This window comes from Pecten maximus, chromosome 13, assembly GCF_902652985.1.
Source record: "Pecten maximus chromosome 13, xPecMax1.1, whole genome shotgun sequence".
In the NCBI taxonomy this organism is placed as follows: Eukaryota; Metazoa; Mollusca; class Bivalvia; order Pectinida; family Pectinidae; genus Pecten; species Pecten maximus.
The window spans coordinates 24698693-24713150 of record NC_047027.1 but is presented as its reverse complement, the minus strand read 5'-3'; the positions used below and the strand labels follow the sequence as shown (position 1 = coordinate 24713150).

Genomic DNA, 14458 nt, shown 5'->3' with positions numbered 1-14458 from the left:
ATCCCCGCAAACGCGTTTCACGGGGAATAATAAGATACTTTAATGCTTTGTAAGGGGTTGAATGAACATAATTAATTTTAACAAAGTATGTAATATATCCAAGTTGTTTAAACAAGGTAAACATCATTATTTACGTTTGGCGTTACATGCATGATAGTTATAAGCCGCATGGTTTAGATGTAAATAACATATACATTTTATGCAGAAATGATTAAGTGATTATATATATAATTACATGCGAGCATTTAAATAATTCTTTTAATACAGAATTTTTCTCTGATCATAATTTCAATAGATACACAATAATCAGTTGGCCAGGCAATATATGCGGTATAGTTACTTGGTGATGAAACAATGGTACTTAATTCTTAAGTAGTGATTTCCGTTATCCTTATCTTAACTTTAGATATAATCATATCTCGTTCTCTGGCAAGCACACGCATCTTAGGAGTTGACAACTTAAAGTACAGTGGGAGATTGAACAAGAGTAGTGATCAATATGACAAGCATAATATAACAAAAAATATGTGTTGCTCATCAATATATATTGATGCATACATATTGTGTCATGACGTTGACTTATGGATATACATTTATAGATCAAAGCTGTATTAAACAGAAAAGATATTCCAAGAATGTTTATATAAACAGAATTATCATTGAGTAATACAAATCACTTGATAACCGTGTAGGAGCCACGGTGACCGAGTTGTTAAGGTGTCCCGACACTTTATCACTAAGCCTCCACTTCTCGGTTGCAAGTTCGAAACCTACATGGGGCAGTTGCCAGGTACTGATCGTAGGCCGGTAGTTTTCCTCCGGGTGCTCCTGCTTTCCTCCACCTCCAAAACCTGCCACGTCCTTAAATGACCCTGGCTGTTAATAGGACGCTAAACGAACAAACCAACCAATACAAATGATAACACTGTCCTTCAAAATATCCAGGCATATGAATAAGCTTCATCGAGTACATATCAGATACATTGTATGTACAACGGTTTGGCATCTGCTTAGTTAACACAAGTAGTGAACGTAGAATTGTCGCATGTTGTCTCCTTTGTCTCTTCATCTGATAACCGTATTTTCGTACGTGCGGCTTGCTGGTCCTGAAAAGGGAAAGCTATGAGAATATCTAGTTCACAAAACACATTCACTAACACTTTCATCAATAATTGTAATAATTATATTTAAATAGTATTACACTCAACAGATATTTGATTTTGACCCAACACACCTTTGAGTTCATCATACACGCCGGCATTAGTTCTTGTGCCAAGGGATTCATACATTTGTCTACAATGAAAAGTAAAATGATTTTGCTTATATAATGCGCTTTGATGTTATTGATTCGCCCTTCATCTTTCATAATCACATAACATTTTCTAAACATATCTCCCGATGACGTTTCGAATCCAATTTGTGTCATCGTAATATGAAAAATACAGTGCAAATGTACATAATAGATATTATTTTTAACGATATTCTGCAACATTAACTTAAACTGTAATATGCGTGGATTTTTTTCCTGTAATATTTTGCGTTTGTTTCATTTGAATAACCTCTTCTGAATGGTTTTGACCTGTCTACGTTAATTTTATAGTTTTTATATTGGAATCAATTATTGACGATAATGTATTGCTCAAATATGATATTGAAATATGAATCATACAGTATATTTATATCCTTCGTAAGTAAAGCGTCAATACAAACCTGTCGTCAGTGGAAACTTCTGCATTCGCATTGGCTAGAAAAGAGTGAAGGGATAACATCATGTTAGTTTATTTCAGGAATACATCACCTAAATATCTCGGAAATTGTCTTTTACAAAACATTAAGACAATTTATTTATTTATCAAAATGGATGGCGTTCTATTCAGACAATGATGTATACGTGTTATTATATAATAAGTAGAATTTGTATTATAGCAATATATAACCTTCTCTAGTCGGTTCACAAATTATTATGTTTGATTATCAAATATCAATCAATCTACCTCAACTTCTTGGCGAGCATACAACCGGAGCTGCCGCTGGATGCAAATAGCTTGAGACATTTCTAACACTATCTTATCGTGCATGCAGCTAAACTGAAATCGCAAGAACACAACAGAGTAAAGTATCGTGTTCAAGGCTTCACATAGCTCCCGTACTAGGCCTCGAATTAGCGATCCTTCGATCACAACCTCACTCTTCCACCACTACACCAATATGCCCTCACAAAATAAATATTTCCCTATTGTATATTGTATGATATAGCTATCATCGGTACAACTCCAGTACGACATTCGACTTACCTGCAGCATTATTACCAAGGCACTCATAGTTCGACGGTGGCTCTCGTTCTTCAAGGTTTAGATCGTCATAATGTGACCTTAATAACAAGTGTTTATAATGACGTCATTGAATATGTTAGTGGATGAAACTAACCGTTATTTTATGTGTCCGGCACTCTCGTCAACAGACGAACTAAAAAATAAATAAATAAATAAAACACAAATTCCATGCATCAATTGATTTCAAACCATATACACCTAAAGCTGAGAATTACTTAATTATATAATAAGGGTACCTATATAAAGGCTAATCTAAACATTAAACAATTTGATTGGTTATTTTCTTAACACATCTGCCTGACTCGTGCAATGGAGATTCAATTGTGTTTACCTCTCAGTTGGATTGTCATGTTGTCCTAATGGAGACTGAGACAGGTTTACACCTACAAAGTAATAAGCAAGGCTGCACTATTCAGAGAAACATCTGCATTTGAGGTTGAAATTGACGTTAGTATATTGTTCCAAAATAAGGACACAAACTCTGTCATTTATTCTTAAGCTCAGAGATAAGACGCCCCTTTCAACAAAAATCAAAGGGGTTGTTGACAATAAAACATCGATATTTTTGTTGGTATGTGTCAAGAAACACGCGTCACATTATTTGGCATCTTGGAATAAAAGCAATGTCATACAGAATTGGCAAATAAACATTACCTCTGAGTTGAACTATTATGATTTAATTTATTTCTGAATATCAGCGTAAGATTTGAGCTCATTCCGCTTCTTAAATAAATGATTATTTCATTGTTTTTGTGAACCAAGAAATCACAATACTCCTGTAGCATTGAACAATTTTAGACATTTACTTGTATTTAAAAGTACATTATTCAGGTCAGCTAAATATACTACTTTGAACATATTTGTTTGTCTCAGACTGAACTTTTTTGGCCATTTTACCTGATTTAGCCTTGTCATTTTTGTCTGTACCTGTCGTCTGCCTAGAAAAAGATAAATCGATTTGAATGATAACATACATCACTTATCAATACAATGTATTAAAAGAGAAACAGTGTCGAAAGCGATACCTATTACCAAGAGGGATGTGTGAAGTTTGGCATTGAAAAAAGCAATTACGCGAATGTGTTAATTCCTAATTACAGAATTGTGATTTTTCTGGCAAAGTGTACTATTATAGTTTAAGTATTTCTACCTGTGCATCATTGACTGCTTTGGATAAACACATAGTAGTTAGACATGATTTAAAGAAAATAGCATCAGGACATATAATGGGTAAAACTATTAATATCATCCAAAAATAATATTGGTGGATACTGTTACACCTACCTTAATTTTCGTCTACCTGCAATATATGATTAAAACGTTCTTATTTACGAGATAGAAAGAGTTGAAGCTAAAATGCATAGATAAACAATGAATTGTCAAAATCAGCAGTCTTAAACAATAAATGTTCCTTCTGTAGTTCTATTACACAGTTTGTAAAACAATATTTACTGAAACTAAATTGAACATAAAAAGAGGACCATCTCTTGTGAAGATTTTTTAAAAGTAGCAATTCTTCGGTTAACAAGAATAGGCTGGGTTGTAAGTTAAATAGGTAATGGAAGATACATAATAAGTATAATACTCGCGTTTTACGAGTGATTCTAATGATAAAACTAACCTTGACTAAAATTACCTTGTGTCTTGCGCATTTTGATGCTTACAGATCTAGTAATGTCCATTGTCAGCACACATACTGCAAGGCTACATTTCATGAATAGTCATTTTCAAGAATGACGCATTAATGAAGTTATTAAGTAGGAATACTTACAAATAATCCACAGGATCAAAGACACTGTTGTAGCTAGCATCACGGATGATATTATAAAAAGGGCAATAGACGCGGTGTTGGGATTCGATGTATTATCGTCCTGATCTGCAAACAAGAGCAAAAAATATAATATATCGGTCTTTTTTTAATCTTTTTCTTCAATGATATTAGCATGATATAAGTATTTTTGTATCTTAAATCTTCAAATAGTCGTAGTTTATTTCATGTTATTTAATGATGAAATGATCTATCTTGGGGGAGGGGTTGGTTCAATATGGTATCAGTATTGCAACGGCCTGCGATGTGGCCTATTAAATAGATATCGGATATACTATGTATATTCAACCAACAGAAGATATATTGCCCCTGTTATATTTTCCCGATACACATATTTTTACGCTTAAGCGATTGCTAAGTAAAGTGATTCCCTATCTTTCAATTACACCATTATTACTATACATTTTAAAACATCCCCAATTTTCTGCAGTAAATCAAGCAATTTTTCTGATTGCTTTTCTTTTCCTTTCAGTACACTACAGCGATCTGTGTATACATATGATTATGTTTCATGTCGGATATATGGAGATTTTAAACCCTTTTGTTTTGTATCGACAGAGAAATCCCTCAGTTGAGGATGTTTCATCTTATTCTACATGTATCAATATATCACTGAATGTAAACATGGTTCTACCAACATACTCTGTGTTATTCCTCTTTAAAGTCATTGTATGAATGTCCCGACTGTTGAATAAATACATTTTATATACCACTAGTGGAATTTAACCCTCCGGTCTTTTGATTGGTCAAAAATTCGAACTTTGACCCGAGCTGTAATTGTTATTTACGTCATCAATAATCGAATGACGCCACATCACCGGGTTTCGGCCGTCACCTGTACACCATATTTGCATACGCCAAATTAGACTTGGCCATGCTTCCCTTTGATTCAAATCGATATCGTTGTGGTAGAAACAGGTCACACGACTCGTGATATTTAGATATGGTATTTATTTCACACGAGTAAGCTATTTTTTTAAATACCAAAGACACTCTTGCCAAAGGCACTCGCTAAGGCTCGTGTCTTTTGAAAAAAATGACTTACTCGTGTGAAATAAATTCCATATCCAACAACCACTCGTTGTGTAGCCTTTATATATTCTATGAGTACAATAGTATTTATATCTGACTTTATCGTATAGGTTCTTACACGTACATGAAGATTCTTGGTTGGTTTTACTGATTATATCCACCACACTGCTGAGTGAGCTGTTCCCCTCTTCGTTATAAGCGTACATGTTGAGTTGGTATCTGGTGTTAGGATTCCGACCCGTTAATTCCTTGGTGTATGTTGACTGTTGTCGTTCCCTCACTGATACTGTTTCTGTCCTGGTTCCTCCCTCAGGTCTATACAGAATAACAAATGTCTGGGAGCGGCCGCCATTGAAACCTTTAGTCCATTGTACAGTAATACTCGTTGCAGTGGTTTCTATCTCTTGAAAATTTGAAGGCATTTCAGGAGGGCCTGTTGCATAAATTTATTAAAAACGTAAGTATGGATTCTTTATCATGCCTCTTTTACAAATAATTGTGCTGAAATAAAGAACATTATGTCGTAAAATAAACCAGTATTTTCAGCTAAGATTCAGCAAAAACCTTTAACCTCTTAATTAATCTGTCCTGGAGTCATTAATATTTTTGTCCGCGCTTTAATTTTCTTTTTACTTCTATGCGTTTGTAATGTATTCTATAGGTAGATAATCTTTAAAGATTATTGTTTCTACTATTTTCGCAAACTTGATAACCACGTACTTCATAATTATTCTGCGCAATAATCTTATTCGGTAACCTGAGTTGTTCAGTGTACACTAGTCATCCAGGATCTCATGCACTTAAAACATAAGTCAGTGAAAAGTTATAATTTTGTGATGGTTTTAGTAATATCCTGCATATTCAACTAAAGTGTTTTGATTTGTGTATCTGAAAATGTTAATTAGGCCGCACAGAAGGGTCCCATTTAAATCTTAAATAGGCTCACATTATTCATTTAAACAAACCACTTAGCCTTTTAACAAGGTCTTATACTAGCCAGATAGTATTGCCTTGGCTTTTGTTTATTGAAAATATGCCGTTAAATGGAGAAATTGACGCTGGTAAGCAAACAAACAAATGAAAAGTATTACATTACATGGAACGGTACATGAACTGCTTCGCAGTTCACTTAAGCTGCACGAGGTTCACTTTCCTTCATCAGTTTATGCAAGCAACACAATAAACAACACATTCTGAAGTGTGTGAGTGTGTATTTTTCATTCTTTTCGTTTAGCTGAGACCATACCTAGAGAACATATTGATCTACTTATAAATCTTTTATTTGTCTTTCATTTTTGACTCACCAGATGGAGCTATAGAAAAGGTTGTAGTAGAGTGTCGACTTCTACCGTCGTTGTAAACAGTAACGGTGTAGTCCCCGGCTAATGACTGGTCAAATGATAGCAGAGTCATAACAGCCGCCTGACCGGAGAATGGCACAGTCCTTCCCTTGATTGACAAGTCGATGAGCTCATCCTTAGTAAGTCCGAAGGTGATGTTTAAAGATGGGACAATCCGAGCACCAGAGGACACCTTTGTCCATTCTAGGTCATCAGTAGATGTAACAGGAGGGTTGCTGTAGAACGGAATCTGTATGGTCACTTGTTCATGCAGCCTGCTATAGAAGTTGTGATTCTGTCCACTTGAATTGAATTTCGGGGCAACTATAATGACACCAAATGTATTATGATATATGTACACCAATGATAATATTATGAATATGGTATGGATACAATGCAAAACCGTGTAAATTAATAGATCATTTTAAATCACATTAGTTTGACTGAAATGCAATAAAAACTCATCCTATTAAGTTTTCGATATCCGTAGAATACCCATTTTATTCATACTTGTTTATTTTTTTATCCAATACATTCATCAATTGTCAAAATACCGGGTAAAAGTAGAATAATTGACAAATGACCTTTCTGACTATCTCAGATAATTATGAATTTGTTTTAAAATACTAAATTCTTGTGAGCCCAAGTATTTAGAGACAGGGGTGTGGCAATCATATTCCACTCCCTTTCATTTCAGTGATAGTTTCATAACTTATATGAAAGTAGATCAGACTCATTCTTTTAAACAGAATAATCATTCATTAAGGCCGATAAGAAATCGGAGAAAACGATCATTTTGAATGACGTACTACGACATCTAAAATAGAAAGTCCTTATCAAAACTCATTTTATGTTTTATCAGTATTTTAACAGTTGGTCATGACTTTCACAAGGATATTTATCATGATAATACCGCAGCCTCCTAAAACACATATACGCACTCGACACACGCATGCGTGTCGCACGCACGGGAGGCCGTCCGTAAATGATTTTAGTTGTTGATAGGACGTTAAACAAATGAAACGAAACCTGACTAAATACACGGACAGAGGATTAGGTACACAGTAAGCCCAGTAAGTCTCCTACTTTGTCTGAGTAAGTCACAGATATACTTATACACCGTAATATGATTACCTATAATATATGATTTAAAAAAAGGAGTGAAACACTTTGTATTTACTGTTTAACACAGCACTATTAGACTATAGTACTAGTTTCATATATACCTTTAACATTTAACACAGAACTGTTGGACTGTAGTACAGTTAACATATATACCTTTAACATTTAACACAGAACTGTTGGACTGTAGTACTGTGTACATATATAACTGTAACGTTTAACACAGAACTGTTGGACTGTAGAACTGTTTACATATATAACTTTAACATTTAACACAGAACTGTTGGACTGTAGTACTGTTAACATATATATAACTTTAACATTTAACACAGAACTGTTGGACTGTAGTACTGTTAACATATATATAACTTTAACATTTAACACAGAACTGTTGGACTGTAGTACTGTTAACATATATAACTTTAACATTTAACACAGAACTGTTGGACTGTAGTACTGTTAACATATATAACTTTAACATTTAACACAGAACTGTTGGACTGTAGTACTGTTAACATATATAACTTTAACATTTAACACAGAACTGTTGGACTGTAGTACTGTTAACATATATATAACTTTAACATTTAACACAGAACTGTTGGACTGTAGTACTGTTAACATATATAACTTTAACATTTAACACAGAACTGTTGGACTGTAGTACTGTTAACATATATACCTTTGACATTTAACACAGAACTGTTGGACTGTAGTACTGTTAACATATATACCTTTGACATTTAACACAGAACTGTTGGACTGTAGTACTGTTAACATATATATATCTTTAACATTTAACACAGAACTGTTGGACTGTAGTACTGTTAACATATATACCTTTAACATTTAACACAGAACTGTTGGACAGTAGTACTGTGTACATATATATAACTTTAACATTTAACACAGAAATGTTGGACTGTAGTACTGTGTACATATATACCTTTGACATTTAACACAGCACTGTTGGACTGTAGTACTGTGCACATATATACCTTTGACATTTAACACAGCACTGTTGGATTGTATAATCTCCCCTTGTGTGTCTGCTATACCGTTGCTATACCGTTGCTTACACTACATGTATACGTCCCTGTGTCCTCCAGAGAAACATCAGCCAAGACTACTGTGTCCGGTGTTGCCGTGTCATACGTGAATTGGTCAGCAATGAGGGTCTGGGCAATGGTCTGTGTCCAGGACTGACTTGTCAGCATGTCGGGTTCTCCTACAGTCCTACACATCAACCGGACATCCGTGTCTCCCTCTTCTACATCGGGGGGCGCCACAACCACTACATCCGGAGGATCTGGCAAATATTCAAAAGTGCTAGATGGTATAATCTCCCAATTGTGATGTAAAATACCGGACTTGCGCACAGACAGGCCTTATTTTGTAAATACCCTCAACGAAATGCATTGGCTTAAAAGTGATCTTATTCAATTCAAACTCGGATGTAATCCCAATTCCTTACAATGATTAACAAATAGAAGAACAGCCAATGATAAAACAAAGATTGTAGTCGGTGGGCATAAAACCTAGCGAAAAGCGGATTCACGTCGGTGATAAAACAGTAACTACCTAATGAACACATACGTTTAATACGTATCTGTGGAATACACCACTTATTGGTAAATGCTAGAGCTACATGAAGATTATGGTAAGGTATGTCTGAGTAAGGCGTTTACACATAACGATTGCTCATTGAACATTTCGGGTACGACATATACAAAGTCGAGCACAACAACAATCCAACAGAGTAAAGTGATGTCAGAAACAAGCGCTGTAAAAGGTAGATCAGGAAGTTCAGTTCTCAAAGGAACATTCACAATGTTTACAAAAGGTAGATTTTATCCTGTACCGATGTGACTTTCGTTTAGAGTTGGTGGCAGATCAAATTTTAAATGGAATATTTAACTTATTACATAATACATGGTGATCTTACATTGTACCAGAATATAAGCAATTTTCAGTGTGATTAGTTGCCTCCCCTGTACAGATGACACGCCCTCCGCCCGACAGGTGTAGTTATCTGTCGCTGAGCGATCTACGTTTTCCAGGGTCAAGGTCAGGGAGGTCCCTTGTCCTGTCTGTACTGATGTACCTCCACGTAGCCACTCGACTGTTGGTGTGGGGTTTCCTTCTGTGTCACAAGTTAGTTGAGCAGTCTGACCTTCAACTACGGTAAGGTGGGTAGGGGTCAAGGTCACCAGCGGTTTATCTGTTTCCGGAAATTTTAAACCAATGCTATCAATGATGTCAGTTAAATCATGATTAAATGTATATATATTTGTGAATGTTTGATATTAGAAATACTGTCTCTTTCGGGTAGATAAAGCTTGGTGTCTTGTTACAATACATACATTCAACATTGAGGTATGTAACTGGTGACGTCAGGTTATTAAGTTTGACATCAGTGAAATCATTCCTCACACGACAGGAATACCCGGCCCTGTTGTCATCCTTGTTGAGAGGAGAGAGTGATATAGATGGCGCTGACTGTCCTGTTTGGAGACTGTTACGGAACCACTCAATCATGGCTGGAGCTGGGAAACCCTCAGTGTAGCTACAGCTTAGTGTCCCGCTCTCTCCCTCCAACCATGGTTGTGTCGGTGTCCGGCTAATGATCGGGACACTGGGAGGGTCTAATTATAAAACAACAGTTTACATTAACGGTATATACAGTAACCATATAATGTTGCACATTCAAACTTTTAAAACAACATAACTAGTACATTGTTTATAGAAAGTTTTCACTTTATTCTGATTTGACCAATTAAAATAATGCTACAAACGACAATGGGAAAATGCAAAGCTGACCCGGCATATTTTGCTATAAAAATGTAATTTATATTTTTCTCTAGACATAATATTTTGCTTGAAATTATCATTAAAATACCTTATCATCACTAAAGTTAACTTATATATTGTAAAAGATTTGGAAAGTTATGACACTCTGTTTTCTTTTGTACATCAAAACCTAAATTTGATGCTTTATTTGGACGCTAAACTGACCGAAGCCAATTTATTTCTAAAGGTCTAATGGTACTTATGGTGTACAGTAAATGTGACCCGTATCTGAGGTAAATATACTTACAGTGTACAGTAAATGTGACCTGTGTCTGAGGTAGGTATACTTACTGTGTACGGTAATTGTGACCTATGTCCTAGGTAGGTATACTTACTGTGTACGGTAAATGTGACCTGTGACCTGTCCTGAGCCTGAGGTTGTGGATGTGTAGACACACAGACACATCTCCCCTGGTTGTATCCTTTCGTGAGAGTTATAGTGATGGTAGACACCGATTCTGTAACAGTGCTGCCATCTGTGGCGGGGATTCCCCCACACAATCCAGTCCAGGTCAGGGTAGACAGAGGGTTTCCACTCTGCTGCCGGCAACTGAGCGATAATGTCTCGTTCGCATACAAGATGGAACCACTTGTATACCCGGATATAACTGGCGGTCCATCTGGTGACCCTGTGGTAGTAGATTTTTTTTGCACAGAAAGCTAGCAACCTTCGTTACTGCCCCACATAAGTTATGCACATGTATGATTTCCGATTTATCAGATACATTTTGTATATCAAAACCTAACGTTACCATGCATTTGTAATGAAACCTTCAATTTGCTGACATTTTGTATTGCGATGTCAGAAGAAGTGCTTGCTTTTTTATCCAGCAACATGATACTTTGTTTCATATGTAGACCGAATGCTACGTGTTAGACTGATTGGGGGTAGCAATTGTCCATGTTATAAAGAAAAATAAAATGTTATAAAGATGCAATGATAACTTGCATTAGTATTACTAACCGAGAACATTTGCTGGTTTTAGAAATCTCTTTGGGCCTGAACGGCGTGCTCCAAATATTGGTAAATCATGCGCCTTTATAGTTTACTACCCGTTAGGGATTAAAAGCAATTTTGGAAAAGTCGCTATTTTTGACTATGTGCTTTACATGATTGTGACAAACATCTGACAATTATAGGTATGAAGAAGCAACATACTGAACTCGCGTATAGCTTGAACTCCTTAACTGTTTTTATATGATATCGATGAATAAAGATATTTAAAAAACAGACAAAGGTAACAGATACCTGCTAAGTTATGTCTATGTTAAATGACCTTTTCACATCATCATAATTTACGTGATAGATGACGTCTGCTGACGTTATGAACACTTTGCATTACCTCTTATTTCGGATATTTGATAATTTTCTGGATCTTTATGAACTATTGATTTAGTACATGCATTAGATATCGGTGTGATCCTTTATGTAACTCGTGGTTATCAATGCCCTGAATTCTAACAATATGTTTACAGTACATCAAAATCAAATGATATAAATAGCTCATTCGGCTCATATGATCCATTAATGATATGATATTAACCTATCCGGTAATATTCAAACACTACAAGAAAAACATACTTACATTGAACAACAAACGTTTTAACACCAGACTGGACAGGGGTCATTCCGTCCACATTACTAGCCCTACAATGGATAGTGGCTTGACTGTCTCCTTTGGTCCCGGTCAGTGTAAAAGAACTGGTGGTCACAAACTTGTCCCCATCACTAGTAACACTTCCGGTCTGGGTTGTGATATTTACACCATCCTTGTACCAGTTTATCCGGGCAGGAGGACGACAACTTCCGGTTACACATGTGTACTCCTGACTGTCCCCTGGTGTTACTGTCACTGTGTCACTGACAGGGGGTGTGAAGATTATACTAGTTACGGGTACTAAACACAGAGAAGTCAGTTTACATATACCACTTCTATCTCCTCAAACCTCGCAAATCAATGTCACATTGTAGGAGCTAGAGACTTAGATGTAATTGCAAAGTTCATTATTCAAGTTTTGAAAAACAAAAGTATTAATCCTAGACAGATGAAATTAATGAAATTCGTGAGATAATCATCACAGAAAGTATATGTATGAATTTCAACAATAAATAACACTGCCAAAAACTGTCTTTTATATACTTACTTGAAAATAACTTATAGCAACATATGCTAGCAATAGTGACTTATGTTATGACGTCATAATTGTACTTGTAACGATGACGGAATGCCGACAAAATGATTGTTGAATATCAAGGATAACGCTATCTTTGCATAATTACGTAAAATATTTTACAGAAGAGTATTTTCATTCACCAGAACCGACACATTATCATGTTTATCAGCCTGATCACTTTGAGAATACGCTTCTGACGTCATACGTGCATGACGTCACGTTGTTGTGCATTGTATCAGTCTATTGTCTAGTAAATAAAAAAAATGTATAGAAAATATGTGTATTCTGTCTACATAATATTGAACACATCAAACTTACACAGCTAATAAAAAAATACATGAAAACTTGGGTTACACCAGTGTCTCTATTTCATATCTTGTCCATGAATAATACGGATGTGAATATTTGGTCTCCCATTTTTCGAAATTTCGGATTAAATACGGAAAAGGATGCGGGAAAATATTCCAAACACGGAGAAATACGAGATGAGAGTATGTCAAATACGAATGGAGACAAAATGCGGAGAAATACCAATTATAATATAAAGAGAAATGCTAGAAAATGCCGGAAATACAAATTGGAAATCGTATAATAAATAAAAGTATTCTTATACAGCCAGTGAGGCTATTTAGTTGATACAAGTGTATTTCACGAACAGTCAGAGAGGTTCTCTACATGATGCTTGTTTAACACAAAATTATGTACGAAGACATCTATCTAATGAAATAATTTGCCTTACTATCTAAAACGAAACTTATGATTCACCCTATTCTTTTGCCCATTCAAAACTAGAGTGATGGTATAATTCTCAGATGAAAAAAAGCATTGCTCTTTATATGAAAACTTGTATATTTTGATAGCTAACATGATTTCACATAACTGCATTCACAGAACTTATTTAATTACGATACAATTCATCAGAAATCACTAAAATACCATATTGGATACTTTAGAATTGATGGTTGATCTACTTCAGTGGGATTCTGTAAATAAATGAAACTCAAATGTAAACCCTTAAATTCACACTTGCACAGTGTTGCAATATAGCTTATCTTTATCATGTGCATTTTTCCGTGGCTTATTTTTCAGGAAGTTCTAACTCCGTTCTTTTTTCCGCTTTCTTTCTGTTTCTTTGTTTTTTGTTTTTTTCCCATATACTTTGCATCTCAAAATGAAAAATTTATTTTCCATATTTTCTATTTTTTCCCATCAAAAACGGGGACCAGAAATGCGAACATCGCCAGCAATTTAGTTGTGGTTTGAGTATTTTTAACAAAGTGTATACAACATAGATTTAGGTAATTAGAATGAGAAAAACTTGAAAAAAAAGTTTCATTTCTAGTCTGGACCATACTGGTAAGCAATTGTCCTTTCTTTCTGCTTTGATTGTATTGTTTCTGTTGTTATATTTAGCAATTTATATCTTGTTTGTTATACGTCTATACACATTCCACCTCTCTCAGTAGCTATTGGGCCAGTGCTTTTGTAATGATTTTATACTGATTTACTACCACAATGTGAATCGTTGTATAATAAACCACAACTTACCTACAACAGACACCTGTGTTGACTCTGGTCCTATCAGTGTGGAGTCGGACAGGTATACTCTACAGCTGTATGTATCACCGTGTACAGGGTTGAGGATTCCAAGTCTGACTTCATTAGAGGCCAGGTTACAGACTGGACTGTAGTCATCAGGAGATGATGTATAACATGGAGGTGTAGATGAAGGAGTGGCTGTGGCAGCATTACCACCGTCCCTATCACTCCTAAAGTAA

The 14458-nt window shown here is 35.4% G+C and overlaps 2 protein-coding genes across 2 annotated transcripts in view; both read right to left on the bottom strand.

The window, feature by feature from the left end:
- Positions 1 to 530: 530 nt before the first annotated feature.
- LOC117341212 (nephrin-like) lies at positions 531 to 6955 on the bottom strand. Its single transcript, XM_033903072.1, has 10 exons — positions 6498 to 6955; positions 5312 to 5626; positions 4105 to 4209; positions 3618 to 3633; positions 3231 to 3271; positions 2665 to 2716; positions 2295 to 2371; positions 1711 to 1744; positions 1235 to 1293; positions 531 to 1106 (listed from the first exon to the last, which is right to left on the bottom strand). Exons 1-10 carry the CDS (start codon positions 6604 to 6606, stop codon positions 1066 to 1068), a joined length of 849 nt encoding a protein of 282 aa, XP_033758963.1. The 5' UTR covers positions 6607 to 6955; the 3' UTR covers positions 531 to 1065.
- Positions 6749 to 14458, bottom strand: part of LOC117340565 (peroxidasin-like) — an 8033-nt gene continuing 323 nt past the window's right edge. The window contains exons 2-8 of the mRNA XM_033902325.1: positions 14229 to 14449; positions 12092 to 12403; positions 10841 to 11134; positions 10019 to 10300; positions 9601 to 9876; positions 8654 to 8964; positions 6749 to 6857 (exon numbers count right to left, since the gene is read on the bottom strand). Of these exons, the coding sequence (XP_033758216.1) occupies positions 8708 to 8964; positions 9601 to 9876; positions 10019 to 10300; positions 10841 to 11134; positions 12092 to 12403; positions 14229 to 14449 (1642 nt within the window). The 3' untranslated portion in view covers positions 6749 to 6857; positions 8654 to 8707. The remainder of the gene's footprint in view (positions 6858 to 8653; positions 8965 to 9600; positions 9877 to 10018; positions 10301 to 10840; positions 11135 to 12091; positions 12404 to 14228; positions 14450 to 14458) is intronic.

Excerpts from the sequence above, each read along its gene's own strand:
- LOC117341212 (XM_033903072.1), bottom strand. The coding sequence starts at position 6,606 with ATGACTCTGCTATCATTTGACCAGTCATTAGCCGGGGACTACACCGTT. Across the intron at positions 2,717-3,230 it reads AAATGACAAGGCTAAATCAG|GTGTAAACCTGTCTCAGTCT; the intron begins GTAAAATGGCCA and ends ATTACTTTGTAG. Across the intron at positions 1,294-1,710 it reads GAAGTTTCCACTGACGACAG|ACAAATGTATGAATCCCTTG; the intron begins GTTTGTATTGAC and ends TTTTCATTGTAG.